The sequence below is a fragment of the Gracilinanus agilis genome, chromosome 2 (assembly GCF_016433145.1).
Source record: "Gracilinanus agilis isolate LMUSP501 chromosome 2, AgileGrace, whole genome shotgun sequence".
In the NCBI taxonomy this organism is placed as follows: Eukaryota; Metazoa; Chordata; class Mammalia; order Didelphimorphia; family Didelphidae; genus Gracilinanus; species Gracilinanus agilis.
Genome location: NC_058131.1, coordinates 392,651,225 through 392,675,171, shown reverse-complemented (window position 1 = coordinate 392,675,171; position 23,947 = coordinate 392,651,225). Strand labels below are relative to the sequence as shown.

Below are 23,947 nucleotides of genomic sequence, written 5' to 3'. Positions count from 1 at the left end.
CTTTATCATGTGCTTATTGATACTTTTGATTTCTTTATCTGAAAATTGCCTATTCATGTCTCTTGCCCATTTATCAATTGGGGAATGGCTTGATTTTTTATACAATTGGTTTAACTCCTTGTATATTTCAGTAATTAATTAGACCCCTGTCAGAGTTTTTTGTTATGAAGATTTTTTTTCCCAATTTGTTGTTTCCCTTCTGATTTTGGCTACATTGTTTTTGTTTGTACAAAAGCTTTTTAGTTTGATATAATCAAAATCATTTATTTTACATTTTGTAATTTTCTCTAACTCTTGCTTGGTTTTAAAATCTTTCCTTTCCCAGAGATCTGACAAGTAAACTACTCTATGTTCACCTAAATTATTTATAGTTTCCCTCTTTATATTCACGTCATTCACCTGTTCTGAATTTATCTTGGTGTAGGGTGTGAGATGTTGATCTAAACCTATTCTCTCCCATATTTTCCAAATTTCCCAGCAGTTTTTGTCAAATAGTGGATTTTTGTCCCAAAAGTTGGGCTCTTTGGGTTTATCATACACTGTCTTGCTGATGTCACTTGCCCCAAATCTATTCCACTGATCCTCCCTTCTGTCTCTTAGCCAGTACCATACCGTTTTGAGGACTGCTGCTTTATAGTACAGTTTAATATCTGGTACTTCACTTTTTTTTTTCATTATTTCCCTTGATATTCTTGATCTTTTGTTATTCCAGATGAACTTTGTTATAGTTTTTCCTAATTCAGTAAAAAAGTTTTTTGGTACTTTGATAGGTATGGTGCTAAATAGGTAAATTAATTTGGGTAGAATGGTCATTTTTATTATGTTAGCTCGTCCTACCCATGAGCAATCAATGGCTTTCCAATTGTTTAAATCCAGTTTTATTTGTTTGGAAAGTGTTTTGTAGTTGTTTTCATATAATTGCTGTGTTTGTTTTGGTAGATAGATTCCTAAGTATTTTATATTGTCTAGGGTGGTTTTAAATGGTGTTTCTCTTTCTACGTCTTGCTGCTGTGATGTGTTGGAAATATATAGAAATGCTGATGATTTATATGCATTTTTTTTGTATCCTGCAACTTTGCTAAAGTTGTTGATTATTTCTACAAGCTTCTTAGTTGATTCTCTAGGATTTTTTAAGTAGACCATCATATCATCTGCAAAGAGTGATAGCTTGGTCTCCTCATTGCCTATTTTGATACCTTCAATTTCTTTTTCTTCTCTAATTGCTACTGCTAATGTTTCTAGTACAATGTTAAATAATAGAGGAGATAATGGGCATCCTTGTTTCACTCCTGATCTTATTGGAAAAGCTTCTAATTTATCCCCATTGCATATGATACTTGTTGATGGTTTTAGGTATATACTGTTTATTATTTTTAGGAAAGGTCCTTCTATTCCTATACTTTCCAGGGTTTTCAATAGGAATGGATGCTGTATTTTGTCAAAGGCTTTTTCAGCATCTAATGAGATAATCATGTGATTTTTGTTTGTTAGATTGTTGATATGGTCAATTATGTGGATGGTTTTCCTAATGTTGAACCATCCTTACATTCCTGGTATAAATCCCACCTGATCATGGTGGATGATCCTCTTGATCACTTGTTGGAGTCTCTTTGCTAATATTCTATTTAAAATTTTTGCATCTATTGTGTAAATAGAATTAGCTAAAGTTTCCTTCTTACACTATGTGCATTAGAGAGATTGGTCTGTAGTTTTCTTTCTCTGTTTTTGATCTACCTGGCTTTGAAATCAGTACCATATTTGTGTCATAAAAGGAGTTTGGTGTAGGACTCCTTTGCTTATTATAGCAAATAATTTGTATAGTATTGGGATTAGTTGCTCTTTGAATGTCTGATAGAATTCACTTGTGAATCCATCAGGTCCTGGTGATTTTTTCTTAGGGAGTTCTTTAATGGCTTGTTCAATTTCTATTTCTGATATGGGATTATTTAGGTATTCTATTTCTTCTGCTGTTAATCTAGGCAATTTATATTTTTGTAAATATTCATCCATATCTCCTAAATTGTTATATTTATTGCCATATAATTGGGCGAAATAGTTCTTAATGATTGCCTTAATTTCCCCTTCATTATAGGTGAGGTCTCCCTTTTCATCTCTAATACTGTCAATTTGGTTTTCTTCTTTCCTTTTTCTTATTAGATTGACTAGTACTTTGTCTATTTTATCTGTTTTTTCAAAATACTAGCTTCTAGTCTTATTTATTAATTCAATAGTTCTTTTACTTTCGATTTTATTAATTTCTCCCTTAATTTTTAGTATTTCTAATTTAGTTTTCATCTCGGGGGTTTTTTATTTGCTCGCTTTCTAATATTTTGAGTTGCATGCCCAATTCATCAATCTCTGCCCTCCCTAATTTGTTAATATATGCACTCAAGGATATAAATTTCCCCCTGACTACTGCCTTGGCTGCATCCCATAGAGTTTGGTAGGATGTCTCATCATTGTCATTCTCTTCAATGAAATTGTTGATTGTTTCTATGATTTCTTCTTTGACAATTTGGTTTTGGAGAATCATATTGTTTAATTTCCAATTGGTTTTTGATTTGCCTTTCCAGGTGCCCTTACTGATTATTATTTTTATAGCATTATGATTTGAAAAGGTTACATTTATTATATCTGCTCTTTTACATTTGTTTGCCATGATTCTATGCCCTATTACACGGTCAATCTTTGTAAATGTACCATGTGCAGCTGAAAAGGTGTATTCCTTTTTGTCCCTATTTATTTTTCTCCACATATCAATTAAATCTAATTTTTCTAGGACTTCATTCATCTCTCTTACCTCTTTCTTATTTATTTTTTGGTTTGATTTATCTACATCTGAAAGAGGGATATTTAGATCTCCCACTAGTATGGTTTTACTATCTATTTCCTTCTTGAGATCTGCCAGTTTCTCCTTTATGAATCTGATTGCTATGCCATTTGGTGCATACATATTGAGCAATGTTATTTCCTCTTTGACTATACTGCCTTTAATCAGGATGTAATGACGTTCCCTGTCTTTTTTAATCATATCTATTTTTACTTTGGCTTTGTCAGAAATCATAATTGCCACTCCTGCCTTCTTTTTCTCATTTGAGGCCCAAAGAATTTTGTTTAAGCCCTTTACCTTAAACCTGTGTATGTCTACCCGCCTCGTATGTGTTTCTTGTAGACAACATATGGTAGGATTTTGGTTTCTAATCCACTCTGCTATTTGCTTCCTTTTTATGCATGAGTTCATCCCATTCACATTCAGAGTTATAATTATCAGTTGTGTATTCGCCGACATTTTGGTATCCTCTCCTAGTTCTACCCCTTCTTCTTATGCTACTTCCTCTTAAACCAGTGGTTTGCTTTATGCCAGTAAACCTTGTCCCCTCCCTTGATTTACTAGCCTTCCTACCCTCTCCCTTATTATTCCCCTCTATTTATTTTTAAGGTCTAATAAATTCCCTCCCCCTTATTCACCCCTCCCTTTTGTGACCTCCCCTCTTCCCTGCTCCCCTTGGTTTTTCCCTTGACTTTCTCAGTAGGGTTGGATAGTTTTACATCCCAATGGATAAAGTTACTCTCCCCTCTCAGGGTTAATTACACTGAGAGTAAGATTTAACTATTACCTCTTAATGCACTCTTCCTCTCCTTCTTATAATAGTATTCATCCCTTCCCCTTCCCATGCCCTCTTTGTGTGTAATATAATATCCTATTTTTCTTATTCATTCAAGTTTCTCTTGGTGTCCTCTACTATTCACCTCCCTCTTTCCCACTCCCATATCATCTTAGACCATTTAGTATTCCAACCTCTCCCTATGAATAATTCTTCCAATGACTAAAATAGTGAATACTATAATAGTGAATAGAGTTGCTTAAAGAGAATTATTCACAACATTTCTCCACATAGAATACCAATAATAAGATCATAGTGAAGTCCTTAAAGAGGCAAATTTAAAAAATACGAGTTTTCTTTCTTCCCCCTCTGTTTCTTATTTACCTTTTCATGTTTCTCATGATTTTTGTGTTTGGATATTGAACTTTCCATTTAGTCCTGGTCTTTTCTGTGCAAATACTTGGAAATCTTCTATCTTGTTGAATGCCCAAGCTTTCCCTTGGAAGTATATGGTTAATTTTGATCGGTAGGTGATCCTTGGTTGTAGACCCAGTTCTCTTGCCTTTCTGAGTATCATATTCCAAGCCGTGCGGTCTTTTAGTATGGAAGCTGCCAGATCCTGTGTGATCCTGATTGTTGTTCCTTGATATTTGAATTGTCTCTTTCTGGCTTCTTGTAAAAATTTTTTTCTTTTACTTGGAAGCTCTTGAATTTGGCTATTATATTCCTGGGGGTTGTCTTTTCTGGGTCTAGTGTAGAGTGTGATCTATGGATCCTTTCAATGTCTATATTACCCTCTTGTTATAGAACTTCAGGGAAATTTTGCTGAATGATTTCTTTTAGTATGGAGTCCAAATTTCTATTAATTTCTGCTTTTTCAGGAAGACCAATAATTCTCAGATTGTCTCTTCTAGACCTGTTTTCTTGGTCTGTCACTTTCTCATTGAGATATTTCCTGTGTCCTTCTATTTTATCAGTCTTTTGACTTTGCTTTATTTGTTCTTGCTGTCTTGAGAGATTATTAGCTTCTAATTGCTCAATTCTAGCCTTTAGGGACTGGTTTTCGGCTATCATCTTTTGGTTTTCCTTTTCAATCTGGTCGTTTCTGGTGTTCAATTTGCTTATCAGTTCATTTGATTTCTGAGCCTCACTTTCCAGTTGCAAAATTCTGCCTTTTAAACTGTTATTTTCTTGCCAGATTTTGGTTTCCAATTTGCTTACCATTTCATTTGATTTTGGGGCATCTTTCTCCAATTGGGAGTTTCTGTCTTCTAACCTGTTTATTTCCTTTTGAGCTATTTCCCACTTCTCTTGCCAAATCTCTTTCATCTTTCTCATCATCTCAGATTTGAACTCTTCAATAGCTTGTGGCCAGTTTTCATTATTTTGGGAAGGTTTGGATATGATTACTTGTTTGTTTTCCTCTGCTGTTTGCTCTTTTGTCTGGATTTTATCTGTGTAAAAGTTGTCGAGTGTTACAGATTTCTTCTTGCTGATCTTTCTCTTTTGGGGTTCTTGTCTCTGGCTTGCCATTGTTAGCCCTGTGCCCTCTCAGGCTTATCCTCACACTCAGGGTCTGTCTGAGCTCTTTAGGCTCCTGAGGTCTCAGTTGTTCTCAGGGTCAAGCCTCCTGGTGGTCCCCTTAGTTGTTCCTCTGCCTGAGGCTCCTTTAACAGTCTCAGGGCGCTGCTTCCACAGTTGTGAACCCCCTTTGCACTGGGTCCCCACTCAAGTTCCGCGACTGCCCTCAAGATCCGAGTCCTTGCTTGCGCTCAGGATTCATCTCTGGGATTGGGTCCATGCCCGCACTTGTGCCTGCTCTCAGGGTCTGAGATCAAAGTCCGCATGCATTCTTTAGTCTCTTGGGGTCTTAAGTCTTGCTGCTCTCAGGAGCAGGCCCTGGTGACCCCAGGTAGCTGCTAAGGACTTAATTCGTGCCCCAAACTTGCTCTAACTCTTGTGCGCTGGCTTTGGCACTATAGGTGGTGTGGGGTGTGGGAGGGGGTTGCTCAGCTCACGTTTTAGTGAGAGCTGTTTCAGCCCTTTACAGCATGAAAATGCCCTGATTCCACGTACCTCCAATGCTGCGCCCTGTTGTGGGGTCCCTTTGTTCCTCTGGATTTGTTTTTATGTTTTCTTGAGGAGTCCTGTATGTTTCTGTTAGGAGAGGTTAAGCAACTGCTTTTTACTCTACTGCCATCTTAACCATAGAAAGTACAGTTTGTTGATTTTTGGCAGACTTGATTTCTTATCTGAATCCCTTTGCTTTAGGGAAGCTTTATTCTAAGGAAATAATTTATTGAGTAATTTTGGTACTGTGTTTTCTCCAGAGCATACATCTGTAGTTATTATTAGTTTTGTTTTAGATTTCCCTTCTACAGTTATTTCCAAGTACCCAATGATTTCAGACCAAATTGAAAATTGCCTTTCTAATCTTGCAGAGTTGATTTGCCCACTGTTGGCCACAGAACTCAAGAGTTAAAGAGCAGAGTTCGGGGAAAACCTTCTTTACTTGCTGCAGCAAGACCCATGCGAGCAATTCTTCCTGCTCCAGCAAGTGTGGGGAGAGAGAATAACCCTGAAATGCCAAGGATCAAAGAGTACTTTTCTTTAAGTGGTAAGGGCCCAGAATCTTCCTTGAGTGCCTATTTGGGTTTGTTAAGTCCTGTAGGTAGTGAGGTTGATGGGAAATGGGGGTAGGTGATGGGGGGTGGTAGTGATTTAATTATAATTACTTAGTCAAGGCAGTTAGGGGAATGTATCACAAATGCTTCTCATTCACCATACCCATCCCTTTTTCCATAGATAAGACTTCCTTTGTGAGGACTTCTGGCTTGAAGCCAAGTACAATGAAGCAGCTGGGCCATTCTGTGCAGCTCTCTGGCATCAATGAGCAAAAGGTGAGTCAAATTCCTTAAAAGTAAAATCTTCCACTGCCCTCTTCTGCTCAGACTTAGCAAATGTTTCTGATCCACGTTTAAACCAGAAAGTGAAGAAATTGCACATTCTGTGAAAGTGTGACAATTCTTGGATTTGGGATGAGGTTGTTTTTTTTGGTGGAATGAGTGAATTCTGATTTAATAGCCCATATCTTATCACAATTCATAATGAAGATTTTTTTTCCTATTGGACCCATTAGAAATTGTTGGCGAGGCAACATGACAGTAAAGGAAAATAATAAATGTTGTAGGGGATGTGACAAAATTGGGACAGTAATGCATTGCTGGTGGAGTTATGAATTGTTCCAACCATTCTGGAAGGCATTTCAGAATTGTGTCTAAAGATCTTTAAAAGAATGCCTGTCGTTTGATCTAACAATGCCACTACTAGGTTTGTATCCCAAAGAGATTAAAAGAAAATGTTTGTACGAAAATATTTATAGCTGTGCTCTTTGTGTGGCAAAAAATAGGAAAATGAGGGGTTGTCCTTCAATTGGGGAGTGGCTGAATAAATTGTCATATATGATGGTGATATAAGGAATGATGAACTGCTTGATTTCTTAAAAACTAGGAAGACCTCTGATGCAGAATGAAATGAGCAGAACCAGAAGAATATTGTACACAGTAACTGAAACATTGTGGGATGATCAAATGATCAACTTTGCTACTAATAGCAATGCAGTGATCCTGGGCAATCCCAAGGAATGCTATCCACATTGAAAGAAGGAATTGTGGGAGTAGAAATGCAGAAGAAAAACATAGGATTCATCATTTGTTTTAGTTATTTAGCAATTGTTTATATGGGTATAGGATTTGAGGTTTTGATTTTAAAAGATTATTACAAAAATGAATAATATGGAAATGGGTATTGAGTTATACATGTATAACCCAACCCAGTAGAATTGTTTGTCAACTCCGGGAGAAGGGAAGATAGAGAGGAGGGAGAGAACATGAATCATGTAACCATGGGAAAATACTTGAACATAAATAATAATTTAAAAAATAAATAAGTTATTGGCTAGGGGTGCTTTCAGAACTTAAGACCATAGCAAGACACTACATGCTGTCTGAAAGTATTAAATAAATTTGTTAACCTGCTAAGTGAAAAATGAAATTACTGAAACCAGTTTTATCTATTCTGATCCACAGCTACAAAACAATTCTAATAGGACATCTCAGGTGAAAGTTGTAGAGGTCAAACCGAATATATTCCCTTCCTATAAATACAGCTGTACTGTCACACTGGTGAGTGTCACTTTCTGGGTGAGAACCAGCAGAGGCTATTTCATGGAGAAAGGAGTTGATTGTTGATACTAGAGACCCAGGGGTTCATATGCCTATCTGAATTCCTTCAGGGAAGGCTTTGGTTTTAAATGTCTTTGACCTGGAGGCAATGTATGAAACAGTCTGCTAAATTTCCTAGCTGAGATAAGTTGGTAAGATGCAGACTAGTTGAATTCTTTGGCTTTACTTGGAGTAGTCTGTTGTGATCTATAGCTCCAACTGCATCATCGAATAATCCTTGGTCACCTTTTCTCTTAAATGTCTCCAAAGTATTAACCTAACCAAATGCCTCCTTTGTAATAATGACTTTGGGTAGAATGACTGGTATTTGACTTGATTGTTATTCAGCCAGTCCTGATATTGTTAGGCTATTTGGATTCTTTGTCTGCACCTCTGGAAAGTAAACATTTCATAAGATTTAGTTCTGTAAGGAGAGAACTCTAAGGAGTTTCCAGTCAGTGATTTTACTCAGGTTATCTGTTTCAACTGACCTGGTTAATCATTTAACATTAAAAACTGTCACACTGAATGTAAAACAAGTACGAATAAAGAAGGGAGTGACCTTTTAGAAATTTAGAATTAGTGAATGTTTTAGAATTTAAGCACCTTCCTACCTCTAACCCATGGGCTCACATTCTGCAGCCTTTTTTGGGGGGGTGGGGGGGTGGAGGTAATTATTTGCGGTGTCTGCCCAGCAGACTTATCATAGAATTCTTGAGTGTCAGAGGAATATAAAAGACAGGATGTTAGATTACATAACATCTAGACCAACGGTTTTCTTAAACTTTTTCATAGACCCTGTTGGCATTCTGGTAGAACTTATAACCTCAGAATAATGTTGTTTTTTTAAAAATGTATTTAAAATCCCCACCTTCTATCTTGGCATCATTACTGTGTATTGGTTCCAAAGCAGAAGAGTGGTAAGGGCTAGGCAATGGGGGTTAAGTGATTTGCCCTGGGTCAGTCATGCAGCTAGGAAGTATCTCAGGCTAGATTTGAATCTAGGACTTCTGTCTCTAGGCTGGACTCTCAATCCACTGAGCTACCCAGCTGCCTCCCAGAGTAATGTTTTTAAATGTATACAATAAAATGTATAGGATTATGAAGGGACCCAGTTGTATTGAAATTCAACATCAAAATATTTTTTAAAAATAAGTGCTGTGGGCCTCAGGTTAAAGAACCCTTGATCTAGATCAGTGATTCCCAAAGTGGGCGCTACCGCCCCCTGTGGGTGCTGTAGTGATCCAGTGGGGTGGTGATGGCCTCAGGTGTATTTATCTTTCCTATTAATTGCTATTAAAATTTTTTAAAAATTAATTTCTAGGGGGCTAAGTAATATTTTTTCTGGAAAGGGGGCGGTCAACCAAAAAAGTTTGGGAACCACTGCTCTAGACCAACTTCATTTTATAGATTGGCATACTAAGATGTGCCCAGGGTCATACTGCAAGTTAGTAACAAAGTCAAACTGGATTGTTGGATTAAAATTGAAGGAAGGCTTAAGTAACTGAGCCTCTTGGGAATGAGACTAAATGAGATTATCTTACTTGTCCTTTCCTTGACTTGCTAATATTGATCATTCTGGTGTACAAGCCAGCAAAGTTTGAATGTTATATTTTCCTTAGGACCTAGGCCTGGCAACATCAAGAGGCCGGGGGAAGTGTAAGAATCCCTCCTGTAGCTATGTGTACACCAACAGGCATAAGCCACGAATTTGTCCCAGCTGTGGCTACAACCTTGCCAAAGATCGAACTGAGAAAACACCCAAGTCTGTTGTGAGTCTTTTTTCCTTCTCACTTTCTTTGGGTTTACATGCTGATCTTGGGTCAAGATTTATTTATTGGGTCAAGAAGGTCATAGTTATATCAAACTTAATAGTTTCTGCTAGATCACTCTAAATGTCTTTTGGTAGGAGTACAAGGCTATTAGGTTGAAGTGCAGTTCATACTTTGGCCAGGTAAAGATCCCTAATTGGTATGTAGGATAAACCAAAACAGTGAGTGGTAGACTAAACTCTGATTCTAGGACTTTCAGAGGAGCAAAAGATTGTTTTTTTGTGTTTTCTGAGAGATAATGGTGAAAATATTGCTATTTTTTTTTTAGTTCTGATACTAGAGGTCTCCAGTCTGGTGATACCAAATTCTTTTGAATTAAAACATCCTTTATTCCATTCAGACTTCACTTTCTCACTGGTTTTATTATATATGATTATATCTCATTTTATTTACTGTGTGGAAATTCTTCAGAATGCTTGCAAAGGTACTGTGTTTTGGCTTACTGAAAAACACCATACCTATATCACCAGCTTTGAGTGTGGCAGGTTCTCACACTGTCACAGGAGCTTGGGTCATTCATTCTTCAAACATTTATTTTTTATTTCTTAAAAACCCTTACATTCTGTCTTAGACTATATATTGGTTCCAAGGCAGAAGAGCTAAGTAAGGGCTAGGCAATGAGGATTAAGTAAGTGACTTGCCCAGAGTTACACATTTGGGAAATGTCCGAGACCAGATTGGAACCCAGGACCTCCCATCTCTAGGTCTGATTCTCAATCCACTGAGTGACCCAGCTGCCTTCTCATCAAGCATTTATTAATTACTGGCTATGAGCAGAGTACTTTGCTAGCACTGAGCATACAAAATTTCAGAACTTTTACAGTCTTGGGAGGGGTAAATGAGATGCAAATATTGATGACTGTAATATGCTACTATAGTATCATATATATGGTGCAAAACAAAATGCCTGATGAGGTCTGGGGTGGGGAGTTGGATGGCATTCTAAGCATAGGGAAAATTGAGATGAGAGCACAAAGTTTTGTTCAGGAACTAGAAAAGAGTAATTCATCTGGACAAGTGAATATGTGCAGTGTGATAATATGAAATAAAACTAGAAAAGAATCCAGGACCCTGATTGCAGGGGGATTCTATTGACAAGCAAAAGAAATTTGACTTTTATTCAGAAGGCAGGATTTTGGTGTCCCACATAGACTCAAAAATAGGAAATTCTATTTCTGCACTGCTGGTTCTCGGAGTTGGCATACTTATTACTGGCCAAAACAGGGTTGGAGTGAGTAGAGTTTAGGACCCCCACTGGCCAAGTAGGCCAAATGGAGGAATTCAAATGGGGGTTCTAGAATTTGGAATTGAGAAGGACCTTAGAGAACATTTAGTCCAATCCCTTCATTTTGAAGATAAAACTGTGGTCCAGAGAAAGGAAGTCACTTAAGTCATAAATAATAGAACCACTTTTTGACTACAAACCCTATTTTCGAAGACAGTAACTGGTCAGTGTTCCTACTATTTAGGATAAATAGGCCATTTTAAACTCTTCTTTCATACCTCTCAGCTGGGCCTATACCTCAAAAGACCTTTCTCTTTTCCCTTAAGTATTGTTGGCTGTCTTTGTCCTTGAGTAAACAGGTTATATAGCACAGAAATTGATCCTTGCCCTTAGGGAGATGTTGTCTTTTCTAAAATCAAGTGGAAATTTTAGGAGACATTCATTTTGTTTTAGAGCCCCACATCTAGGTAATTGCAGTTCTTGGCATAGTTAGATTGCAGCATGTAGGACTGCTTCAATTGTCCCCACTGTCCCTTGGATTAACTCACTCTTCAACCCTATATCTTATGACTTTGGAGAAATGAAAAGTAGAACCTCCTTATAAAACTCCTAGAGATTTGCACTCTCTGACCTTAGGAACTTCCTAGGAAACACTCATCTCCAGTGAGTTTATTGTTACTTGCTGTTGAGATCAAATAGATTTTTTAAAATTACACTTGGAGTTGTAAAATGTAAATTTTTTTAAGCCCTTACCTTCTGTCTTAATATCAATTCCAAGACAAAAGAGTGGCAAGAGCTAGGCAATTGGAGTTAAGTGAATTGTCTAGAGAAGTGTCTGAGGACAGATTCGAATCCATGTCCTCTTGACTTCAGGCCTGACATTCTAGCTGTTGTGCTACTAGCTGCCCCTTACAAAATGTAGATTAAAATAAACCCTGGAAATGGGAAACTGATCCTTTCGAAAAATGAGTAGGAAGTCTTATATTCAACACCAGGAATCAGGGATTTACTAAGTGCTATTACGAAGCCTTTTAGAGCTGAATGCTGATTTTTTTGAGATTCAAGAGGGAGATAACAATGAACAAAATACAGTTTTGGAAATTGGAGATTTATGATCCCTATTTTTCAGCTCTCTACTAACCTCCAAGTCAGCAGTAGTCTCATGATGAGCTTATAGTGCTTTATTTTGCCACATATGATGGAAAAAGTTAACTTTATATATTTTTAGAGCTGGTGGGGCAGGGAAAGGCAGTGCTGATGTTTACCTGGGGACTGGCCCTTGAATCTGTTCCAGAGAGACCTATAAAGCAATTGGCAGTAAAGATCCAAGGTCCTGGGCCTCCATTACTGGGTATACATCCCAGGGTTGTCACATTTTGCCCTGACGACCTGGTGAACAGTTCCATCTCATCCCAGGAGGTGAGCTCGCCATCCCCTGATGTGCTGAACACAACTGAGCCCCTGAGCCAGGCCCAGAAGGAGATCCAACGCCAGTCCACACTGCAACTATTGCGCAAGGTCCTGCAGATCCCAGAGAATGAGTCGGAGCTGGCCGAGGTCTTCACCCTGATCCACGAACTCAACAGCTCCCGACTCATCCTGTCCAACGTGAGTGAGGAGACGGTCACCATCGAGCAGACCTCTTGGTCGAATTATTACGAATCTCCATCCACGCAGTGCCTCCTCTGTAGCAGCCCATTATTCAAAGGGGGACAAAAGTAAGAGCCCCTTTTAGCTTTATCCTGGCCCCTGCTTATTCCACCTTAGTTACACTACTGGGTCCTACCTTTCAAAGGCCTTTTTCAAGCCCCTTTATTTGGAAACATCTTTAAACTGAAAGCATCTTTATATATATGTATATGTGTGTATATATGTATATACATATATACACACATATACACTCTGCCTTTCCTGAGGTTCCCTCCACAGAACTTGTTTTCATAGAATTAGGTATTCAATATTTACTTTTTATTCCAGCATCCCTAGGTCCAAAGCTACATTTTGGCCAATTTGGAATTTATGACACTAGAACTCAAATAGAAACGTAGTTTCAAAAACACACCTCTTGTGTTTAATTGAGTATATGATGGGGAGGAACAGTGGGCTTAAATTTAGTGGTGATGAATAAAAATGAACTTGTAATTAATCAGCATATAGACTGTTTGGGAAACTGTTTCCTGTATTTTCTACCAGTTCTTGAAAATATATTACCCTGGTTCACATAACCTTGTAACTCCATTAGGAGTTGGTGTCTATTCTGCATTTTTCCCCCCTGCCTTTTTTTGCTTTAGTTCCTTGGCTGGACCACAAGAGTGTTGGTTGCTGACAGCAAACCGATTACAGCTGGTTACTGCCCAGGTGAAGATGTGTCTGAATCCACAGTGTCTGGCCTTGCACAGCTTCACAGACATCTATACAGGTAATTAGATCCCTTCCACTATACCTGACCTATAAGATGATGTCTGAAGTTTTGATGCTAAACCACTGAGGAATCCTGAAAAAAACAGCCTGATGCTCGTTCAGACCTGGGCTCCAATCCAGTCACTAGATGAGTGCCCTTCCCTGAGATGGTGATGGGTCTTGAGTCCATGAGATGAGAATTAAGAGTTGGATATGTTTAACCTGGAGAAAACAAAACTTAAGATGGGGGCAGGGGACGATAGCTCTCTTCAGGTGCTCAAAGGGCTGTTATATAAAAGAGGGATTTGGTCTGTTTGGTCCCAGAAGATGGAACTTGAGACAAATTAGGATGGCTGTCCAGAAGAGCTTCCTAACAATTAGGACTGTCCAAAGTGGGTTGGCCTACTCCTATAGGAGTTGGGTTTCCCTTCCATGGGGATCTTTAAGCAAAGTTTGGAAGCCTCTTAGTCTGTTCCTATGTAAATGCTGCACAAAGTGTACTTAACTGCAGAGATATATACTTCTGACCTGAAGACTGATTTGGGGATAGAGAGGTGAGAGAAGGGGATTTCTAATGTGCCTTCTCTCTGGATCTTGATTAGCCTTAACTTAAACTGGCATTTAGGATATTTGGCGCTCCAGAATCAAATCCAAAAGACTTGACTCCTTTTTTGCCTTTTAACTGACAGGTCTCTTTAATGTGGGGAGCAAACTGTTGGTGAGTTTGGATCTGCTCTTTTTGATCAGAAATCACATCAAACTGGGAGAGGATCCTAGGGTGGCCATCAGTAGTGTCCTGGAATCAGTCCAAGAACAAACAGGTGAGGACTAACCGAGATCAGAGTTCTGATCTTGAGCAGCAAAATTCTGAGCTTTACCACTCTGGAAATTGATTAGGAAAATCACTTTGGAGCTGCTGATATATTCATATAGAAGAAACAGTTTGAACTTTGATTATACTCTCCCTTTTGTCTTATATATTCATATATATATATATATATATATATATATATATATAAACCTCCCTCTGGAAAATGTGTTTTCAAGTAATAAGTCCCTTTGGGTATGCATAGGAATCAAATCTTATAGCCTAGAACTGAAGGAGAGCTGAGAGACTGTTCTACAGATGACTTAACTGAAGTCTAGAAGGAGCAAATGACTGGTTCATAGTTATATCACAAGTTAGTTGCAGATCTGAGGCTAGAACCCCTGTGCAATATTCTTTTGCCCAGTATTGCCATCCCTTGACTTTGAAGAACTTTCCTCATCCCTTAGGATGGTCTGACTGACCTGGGTGGTTGAATGTTGTGTTGGAGTCATCTGAAATGCAAAACTTACCAATATCTGCTGAGAGCCCTCACCTTAAGTTTCTTGGAGGCTTGGGTCAGGAAGACCAGTGATCTGGAAGCTGTACTCCCAAGCATTTGGAAACTATTCTCCTTATGTTCCTTTTTATGCCCCTTTTATGTCTTCTAAAGAAACTAAAATCGATCCACATCTCTCTGCATCCCAGATTTGGCCTTCCCTACTGGATTAGAGCCAGCCCTTGAAGCCAGAGTGAAGTCTAGGCTTCCTGAGTCTTAGAAAACTAATATCCAGTAAGGTTCTGTGGGAAGAAGATACCCTTTAGTATATCCTTCAGATCATTATGTCTATTTCTGAGAAAATAATTCTTGTTCCTAGAGATCACAATTGATTCATACTTATTGCCTTGGAAATTATCTAATGATTGCATGGAATTCAGCTTAATCTTGTTCTTGTTCCAGAGAAAACGCTGGGTTCTGAAGAACTGAGCCAGCTCCAGGAGTTGCTGTGCAGTGGCTACTGGGCATTTGAATGCCTCACTGTCCGTGACTACAATGACATGATTTGTGGGGTTTGTGGGGTAGCCCCAAAAGTAGAAATGGCCCAGAGGAATGAAGAGAATGTTTTGGCTTTGAAAAATGTGGAGGTAATGTATTCTTCACGAGATGCTCAACTTGTTTGACTTGGAGCTCCTAGTATCCTTCACTGAAGTGCTCTTTTGGGAGCCTTCAGGGGCCATTACCATTGCTCAACAGAGAACACATTCTGGCTAGGGTCCCTGTCTGTTCCAACACCTTTGGGCACACTATAAGGTTGTGATCTGGAAAGGGTACTACTTTTTGACCATGCATTGTATGTTAGATGAGCAGTAGTTACCTCTCACTAAACATATCTCATAAACATGGAAGAAAACAAAGGGGATTCTGTATCAAGTTGTATAAATGTTTCACAGTGCTTGCTTCCTAAAAATATATAATATATAAATTATGTTCTTTGTGTCCATCACTTCTCTGTGTAGAGGTGAGTGACATGCTGCATCAAATAGGTCTTCTGAAGATTTGGTTGATCATTGCTCTGGTCAGAGTTCTTGAGTCTTTCAAAGTTAGGCATTTTCTTTTGTTCTTGGTTTTTGGTTTTGCCTTCTTTTTTGCAAAGTTATGTCCTTATATAAATGTTTTGTTTCTATTCATTTTCCTCTGTATCAGTCCATACCATAGGCAGTTAGGTGGCACAGTGGCTATTAGTGCTGGACCTGGAAGCAGGAAAACTCATTTTATCTTATTTTCCTCAACTGCAAAATGGGGATAATAATAGCACTTACTTCACAGGGTTTTTTGTAAAGATCAAATGAAATATTTGTAAAACACAGAACACAGTGCCAATACATAGTAAGTACTATATAAGTTCTGGTAGTTGTTATTACTATTCTTCAGACCATAACAACAGAATTGTTCTACCCTCCCCTCAGGATCTTTTTTTTTCCCCTTCCTCGTTTAACTCCCTTGATGCCCACTGGAGATATATGACTTCTTAAGGAACACTTATGGAACATTTTTTGTCTAAAATTATATGATCCATATTTAAGGTATAAAGAGAAAGTATGATTTAAGAATTGTTGCAAAGCTAGACTTTAAGCTCTGCTTATGCTTTTTTAACTTTTTAAATCTTAAGTCAGTCCTTTCAGAGATTAATCATAGCTTAGGCCTGTCTTTTCTCTTGGCATTCAGTCTACTGTTGGCTGCCTGTCAATGAACATGTTAATTATGCTCACTAATAATTTCTCATTAGTCTTGAGTCTAATTGGTCTAATCAGCAATCCCTGGCACAGAGAAACTGTTTTTGATTTCCTCAAAGACCTGCTAGGTTCAGAAATTCTAATACTGCTTGTTTAATTGCCTTCTCAATAAATGGAGAGATAGTCCCTTCTTTACTCACTATGCCTTCTCCTTTTTGTTGTTTTCATAGAGTTCATATTTATCCCCTCTATCCTCTTTTTAAAAAATTCTCTTTGCCCATCTGCAAAGTAAGTTAGTTGGACTAGATCATCTGTAAAGTATTTTCTAGCTCTTAGTCTTGGGACCTTGTAATTGCTGTTTTGAAATTCAGATGGTTACATGGCTTCCCTGATGAGAAAAGGCATCTTCCTATTGAGTGACCATTTTCAAATTTACCTTTTAGTTCACTTGGCCAGAGTTCCTGAGCTCCAGTGAGGTGAATGTAGAGGATTTCTGGTCCACAATGGAGACTGAAGTGATTGAACAGATGGCATTCCCTGCCAGCATCCCTATCACCAAATTTGATGCCTCTGTCATCGCCCCTTTCTTCCCACCATTGATGAGAGGACCTGTGGTTGTCAACACTGAAAAGGACAAGAACCTAGAAGTACAGTCAGTTCCTGGTAAGGCTATCTCAGAACCAAACATTAAAGGTCTAGGGTACTTATGATCCTTTGGAAAACTAAGTCAAGATTGTAGATATATATCCATTTTGAGCAAACTAGTGATAATAATGCTCAGAAAGTGCTTTTGATCAATATGTAGATTATGTCTATAGCCTAGCAGAATATTTCTAGAAAGCTAGTGACTACTGATAGTCTTTACAAGGATGCCCCTACTTTTTCAGCTTTCCAAGCAGAGGGTAGAGAATAAAAATACATATGGAAGAGGCTTCTAAACAATACATGAGGAGGTGAAGTAGGAGCACTAAAGCCTTTGATAGCAACCTTGTAGGCACTCTCTGACTCAGAGATATATGTCAAAGATATCTGAGTATTTGGCCAACTAAGTATTAGACAATGGAGTTTGGTTTTCTAGCTGGTGGCCATGAAAATTGGAGTAAGAATTCAGTCACTTGGGTGGCCATTTGTCTTTGGGGCTTTCTATTTCTTTCAGAGTTCAGAAATGTGATAGACCTTTATTGCATAAGTCTGTGTTCTTGGCTTGGGCTATCTATCTGGAAGCAGCTCTCATGTCTTTGGGAATGTAGTCCTGTAATTAGGTTTCAAAGAACTTAAAATGGGAATAAAACCCTAGAATAGTGGCATAGTGACTTGCCATTGATGCTTACCATCCCTACAACATAAGGAAGACCTAAGGTTTCATTTACTAAATTTAAATACTTGTATGAGCCTACTTGTTCCAAATTCTTGTTCCAAGCCTCATTACATTGCCTGTAGCTGACAAACATCCTTCTTTCCTCCCCTGCCTACTACCCCCATCCTTTCACAGGTAACGGTAGCTCCCTGGTGAGGCTGCTTCAGGAAAGCACTTTGAAGCTGGAAGAGATTGGCTCCTATAGCAAAGAGCAGCTACAGCACTTTCTGGAGCTGTGTGGTATTCCCTGGGGGGAAGAGGAAACAAAGGTGAGCTGAGTAAAGAGGTTTTCAGGATTTTGTAAAGCATACTTTCCTCAATGGATAAAACCTTGCCTTTTCCCAGGTACCTTTTCTTTTCTCCCCATGGCTATTTGCTAAGGAATTTGAAAAGAAACTCCTAAAAAACAATAAAGAGAAAGTAACCCTACCCTTAGCTTTTTCAAGACCAAGAGAGACTATAGTTGCTTCAGTGTAGCCTTTGACTTTGTCCATTGCACTTTTCTCTTAAATATTCTCTTCCTTCTAGAGTTTAGTGATACTCCTCCCTCCTGATTCTTCCTCAGTCTCCTTTGATGACTTTTCACCGAGGCTATGTTTACTAACCACAGATGTCTCCCAAAGTTCTGACCTGGGCTCTCTTCTCCCTTTTTACTCTTTCTTTTGAAGATCTCCTCAGCTCCCATGTGTACAATGATCATTTCTATACAGATGATTCCTAGATCTTGACATCGAGCCCAACTTCTCCTCTGAGTTATTCTTGCATCACTAGATGTCTTTTGAACATCTTAAACTTCATGTTCTTCAAATTCAGTTTGTCTAAAACAAACTTCATTATCTTTTTCCCCAACCCCTCCTTTCTTTGAAATTTCTTTATTCCTAACAAGGGGATCACCATCCTCCCCTTACCCACACTCACAGTCTCAGTGTCATTTTTCATATCTCTCTTGCACTCACTGCACACATATAATCTGTCTTCCAGTCTTGTCATTTCTGCCTTCAAAGCATCTTTCATGTATGTTCCCTTCTCTCTACTCATATAGCCACTGCCCTGGGACAGGTTCTCCTCATCTTATGTCCAGACAGTTGCAGTAGCCTTCTGGTTGGTATCCCTTTACTCCCCTCCATATCCTCTGTGATTCAGCAGTACTGATTTTCTTGCTGTCTTCTGTACAAACCACTCCGTCTCCTAACTCTGTATTTTCACTCACTGACCCCCATGTCTTCCCTCTTCACCTTCACCTTCTGGCTTCTTTCAAGACACGGTTCAGATCTCACTTTCTTCCAGAGACCTTTTCCAGTCTGCCTCGCTGGTAATGCCTGTCTGAGATTACCTTCTAGCTACTAGGTATATGTCTTCTATATATTTGCTTTATATTTTGCTTATGTTTTGTATTTCCTGTTAGAGGGTGAGTTTCTTGAAGGCAAGCACTGTATATTTGCTTTTCTTTATAACTCTAGTCCTTAGCACAGTGTCTGGCACATAGTAAGTATTTAATAAATATTTCTGAACTGTCTGCCTTTCAGTCAGGTTCTCTGCTTCCTTACTGTCATACGTATTTACTGCCTTGTTAGACAGACTTGCACTTTGCACAGGTCTCATTTTTATAGCCTGCATAAAACTTGTACTTAGAATTGTCATTCCTTGCCATATCTCTTATTTAGACAAAATATGTGCTCATTACCTATATATGAACTCCAAAAAGTTCATATGTATTAAGCCACAGACCAACAACACTGGGTAGAAATGGACCGGATTTGCTACTTAAAATACTGATTACAAGACCTTACCATACAGTTCTAGGGTTCTGGGAATTCCTAGAGGAGCTAGGAACTGTTCAACTACTTCATGCCAGTGAGAGTCAGTAGTCCCAAGTCAGGTCTCCAATACTGAGAGGAAGGGGAAAGGTATTTGGGAAATCTTTCATTTCTTTTTTTTTTCTTTTAAGAACACATTTGGTTATTACCCTAAAGGGTTTTCAAGCAGTCTATTAGAATAGCTAAAATCCCAGCCCTGCCATTTAGACTTAGATTGGTATGACTTGTCAATTATAGAGGGACTGCAGTGTGCAAAAAGGGCACAAACATATACTTTTAAAATGCCCATCAGTGTGTCTGGCAGACCTATTTTGAACTGAAGAGGTGATGTGAGCTTAGCCCGATAAATTCTCTTCCACCTAGCCTTCCTAGAGATTTTGGGTATCTCCTTGGGCTTTGGAACATTGCAATCTAAGGTAGGTCACAGTATCAAAATTTGGGAAAGAAATAAGCTTTATTCTTTTGGTCTTAAAAGTGAAGCACAAAGTGAAGTTCTTTAGGACTTTTCATGTTTTTACAAGGCAGTTTACATTCAAAACCAGTCTTAGAATATTCCTGCTGATGTCCTAGTGGTAAGAATGGATTCTGGTGAGCAGCACTGGTGACACTGAGGGCCTTGTTTGCAAGGCTATGGCCTCAAGAAGACTCATCAAGGCTTTGGCAAGTGGCACTGAAGTCAGTCAAATAATTACTTATTATATAGATTGTTAGTTTTTGCAGAATCAAAATACACAGCATCAATATTTCTATTTTAGTGATTAAAAAAAAACACACTTAAAGTTTATGTCCCTCGGTCTATCTCCTTTTTTTCTTGTGCTGCAAAGCACAGAGTGTTGGTGAGGGAAGCAGAGCTTTATGGTTTATAGAGTGCTAGACAGTCAAAAACAATGTATGCAGCCCTACATACCCGCATCCAAGCCCAGGGAAATTCAAGTACAGTCTTCCAAACGGGAGCATCACTAAACTGTCCTAGATCCAGGTTCCAGTAGCAATTCTTTTATTTTTCCTTTTGTTCTCCAGGATCAGCTCTGTTATTCCTTGTTGGCTCTCTATGAATCAATACAGAATGGGGGAGGAGCTAGACAACCTCCATCCCACCTTACAGGGGGCAAAATCTACAAGGTGTGTCCCCACCAGGTAAGGAAACTTCAGGGTTGCTAGTAGGGGTGAATGGGACCTAGTTCATTGATTGTGGAATCCTTGGATGTTTGGAGTAAGCAGGAATAGCAGAGATGGTTTGGGGATTCACCTCTTTTTTTTTTTTTTGGCAGAGATATTAAGCCAGGAACTTTATAGAATCATATAGAATTGGGTCAAGGTAGCACTATGTGACAGCTAAGAAAACAATTTACTTCATGGTGCCACTAGATGGCCCATAGAACATTAAGATTTAGTAGCTTCACCAGGTAAGAAATTGTAGTTGGGAGGAAAGAATGATAGGGAGGCGGATGTAGAATTTGCACTGAAGCCTCTTGCTTCAAACTGGGAATTTTTTTCCCCCCTTTTTATCTTGGAAGGCATTAAGAACTTTGGGATATCCTCAGACATTGTGCTATTTCTTAAACTGATTCTGGTCAAGTACTCTTTCATCTGTGTCTTTATGTCCTCTGACCTCAGGTGATATGTGGCTCCAAATATCTGGTTCGAGGGGAAAGTGCTCGTGATCATGTGGACCTGCTCACCTCCTCACGCCATTGGCCTCCTGTGTATGTAGTGGATCTGGCCACCCCAGTGGCCTTGTGTGCTGACTTGTGCTACCCAGAACTGACTAACCAGTTGTGGGGGAGGAACCAGGGCTGCTTCTCCAACCCCACAGAGCCGCCAATAGTGAGTTATCTGGGGACCTTGGTACTAGCCCTGGGCCACAAAGAACAAATTTACCTCTTCATGTTTAACTTAGTTACCAGTCCTTATCTGTGTCACATTTTACCTATTTCACCTTGGGTTATTGAAGTGACTTGGCCAAGATCATTCAACCAATTAGTAGAATATAAAAATCAAGAGAACCCAAGCCTATTCACTTTCATTCTGGTTATTTTTCCATTATAGTATGCTGAGTGTTACTATATGAACCTTTTAAGAAGGTAGATTGCTAGGAATAGAATCTGCTTCTTGCTTTGTGGGATATTGGGAATGAGACACAGTAGTCATTCCATGACTGATGTTTATGAGTTTAATGCCTAATATATTAAGGGACCTTTACCTGGCCAAAGTATGCATTGGCACATTAACCTCACAGCCTTGCACTCCTACCAAAAGACCCTGGTTTCTCAAAGGCTCTGCCAAAAGAATATCACACTCTGGCAGAAAGTTTATGGATATAGGCAGACAGTTGACAAAAATTTATGGTGGCTGCAGCAATTCATATAGACTATTTACTAAGGCACGGGGAAATTAAGATCAGCATTGGGGGAAGAAATGTCCACAACAGTTAAATTGTAGTTAAGTATCAAAGACACATTGAAGCAGATAGAGACTTCTCTGGATATTTCCTCAGTAATCTCTTCCTTAAGGGTTGGGCCCTTACTAAATACACAGGCTGCACCCCATACCACTTGAAGGAAGAACATCCACCTCCCCAGATAAATATCTTCCGCCTCTTCCATTGTGGTCCATGGCCTGCATTTACTAATTATTTCCTGTTGTGAATGTTGCTTTCCCTGTGTGTCTTGCAGTATATGTCCTGCCCAGAACTTTTGGACCGACACTACACTGTAGACATGACAGTAGCCGAGCACTCAGTCCAGCATCCAGTCACCAAAACCACCACCCGGCGCATTGTCCACACTGGAACAGACCCAAACAACCCAAGTGACCCTAGCTCCAGGCACCACTTGCTCTCCCTTTGCCGAGAGCTGGAACCCTATGAAGCTGTCCTCACCGCCATTACAGACAGCAAGACAAGCAACATTCGCCAGCGACCTGTCACCTTTGACAATGCCACTCATTATTACCTCTACAACCGCCTCATAGACTTCCTCACCAGCCGAGAGATTGTCAATCGGCAGATTCAGGACATTGTACAGAGCTGCCAGCCAGGCGAGGTGGTGATTCGAGATACTCTCTATCGCTTGGGGGTGGCACAGATCAAGACTGAAATTGAGGAAGAAGATTTGGATGCTCAGGGGGAGGAGAGGGAGGCTTCTGACTAAGCCAGCTCCTCCCTGCAGGGGCTACTCCTTCTGTCTCAAGCCATACTGGGGGGTCCCCCCAGGCAGATACATCCAGTGCGCTGGCAGTGACTCCTCTCTGCCTTCCAGTGAGAAAGAGGCCATTTGCCTTTGACTGCTTGTGATGACCAAAGAGCCATGTGCTTCCCTCTGTTCTCAGGGAAGGCAAGAAGCCCCCCTGTAGAGACTGTTTCCTTTTAGAGTTATGTACCACCTTAATTTGATGGTGGTGGAGGCTCCAGAATCCACTTCTAGCCATGGAATAGCACTTAGGATGTCAAAGCCAGGCTGTAATTGCCTTTGTTCCCTCCCACCCCCAGGAGCCAAGTTTTCCCGGAATGTGTGGTGGGACTTGGGCTCCCAACTATATACTGGGGGAAGCAGTGGGTCAGGACAGGAGGCCAAGAAACAGACTGTTACTGAGATAGCCCTTCCTGCTGGGGTGAGCATTCACTATCCCAGACTTGCCAACCTTGTTTTTTAGGAAGCTCTCACTATCTCTTTCATCCTTGGCTCTGAGGGAGGACATCTAGAAACCCTGCATGGTTTGCAGGTTTTGCATGATTCGATCAGGCTTTAGTGCTGTGATTTCCAGCTCCCACCCCTTTGGGCACTTTATTCTTTCTGGTGCTATGTCCTATTCATGGCCTAAGTCTTTTCTTACAATAGAAACCAAATCTGGAAGCAGCTTTAGGGAGCAGCAGTGGGAAGCCAGAGAGTCCTCCCCTGAAAAGTAATTAATTAGTCAGGGATCTGGCTGGCTCATGAGCACCCAGCTTCTCCCATTTCTGTTTCTTGGGTCTGCCGACATCATTCCCAACTGTAGCTTTGAGGAAGAAAGTCCCCCTTCCTTTTCTTCCCAGCCTCATCCTCCTCTACATTCCCATACACACTCTGCTGATGGGGACTTAGCTACAGGGTTGACATTGGGACTGGAGGATGTGGCAAGGGCAGAGGAGCTATGGCACACATGTTGTGTCGGTGAACATCCCTTCCATGAAGGGGAAGCAGACTGAACTGTAAGAATGGCAGAACTGGTCCACACACCCAAGGCCATTTTGGTATGGGAGTCTGCCATTTTTTGATTAATTTATTTGAGGAGTTAGTGATTTTTTTCCCAAATGATAAAGTTTAATAAATTATCCATTTTGGGGTGAAGCAGAAGTCAGATGTGTGATGTTTGTGTGGGTAAGATATGATTGGTGAGTGGGTGGTCCTACATCAGGGAGAAAGAGGGGCTAAACTGAGCCATTCCCAAAAAGAACAAAGTTAATGCCC

The 23,947-nt window shown here is 39.7% G+C and overlaps 1 protein-coding gene across 1 annotated transcript in view; it reads left to right on the top strand.

The window, feature by feature from the left end:
* HMGXB3 (HMG-box containing 3) overlaps positions 1–23,876 on the top strand; it is a 57,484-nt gene extending 33,608 nt beyond the window's left edge. Inside the window, exons 8-20 of the mRNA XM_044664505.1 lie at positions 6,047–6,222; positions 6,411–6,505; positions 7,694–7,789; positions 9,451–9,600; positions 12,302–12,603; positions 13,177–13,304; positions 13,975–14,106; positions 15,052–15,236; positions 16,769–16,988; positions 17,818–17,951; positions 20,520–20,636; positions 21,117–21,326; positions 22,175–23,876. Coding sequence (XP_044520440.1) covers positions 6,047–6,222; positions 6,411–6,505; positions 7,694–7,789; positions 9,451–9,600; positions 12,302–12,603; positions 13,177–13,304; positions 13,975–14,106; positions 15,052–15,236; positions 16,769–16,988; positions 17,818–17,951; positions 20,520–20,636; positions 21,117–21,326; positions 22,175–22,651 — 2,422 coding nt within the window. The 3' untranslated portion in view covers positions 22,652–23,876. The remainder of the gene's footprint in view (positions 1–6,046; positions 6,223–6,410; positions 6,506–7,693; positions 7,790–9,450; positions 9,601–12,301; positions 12,604–13,176; positions 13,305–13,974; positions 14,107–15,051; positions 15,237–16,768; positions 16,989–17,817; positions 17,952–20,519; positions 20,637–21,116; positions 21,327–22,174) is intronic.
* Positions 23,877–23,947: the final 71 nt, after the last annotated feature.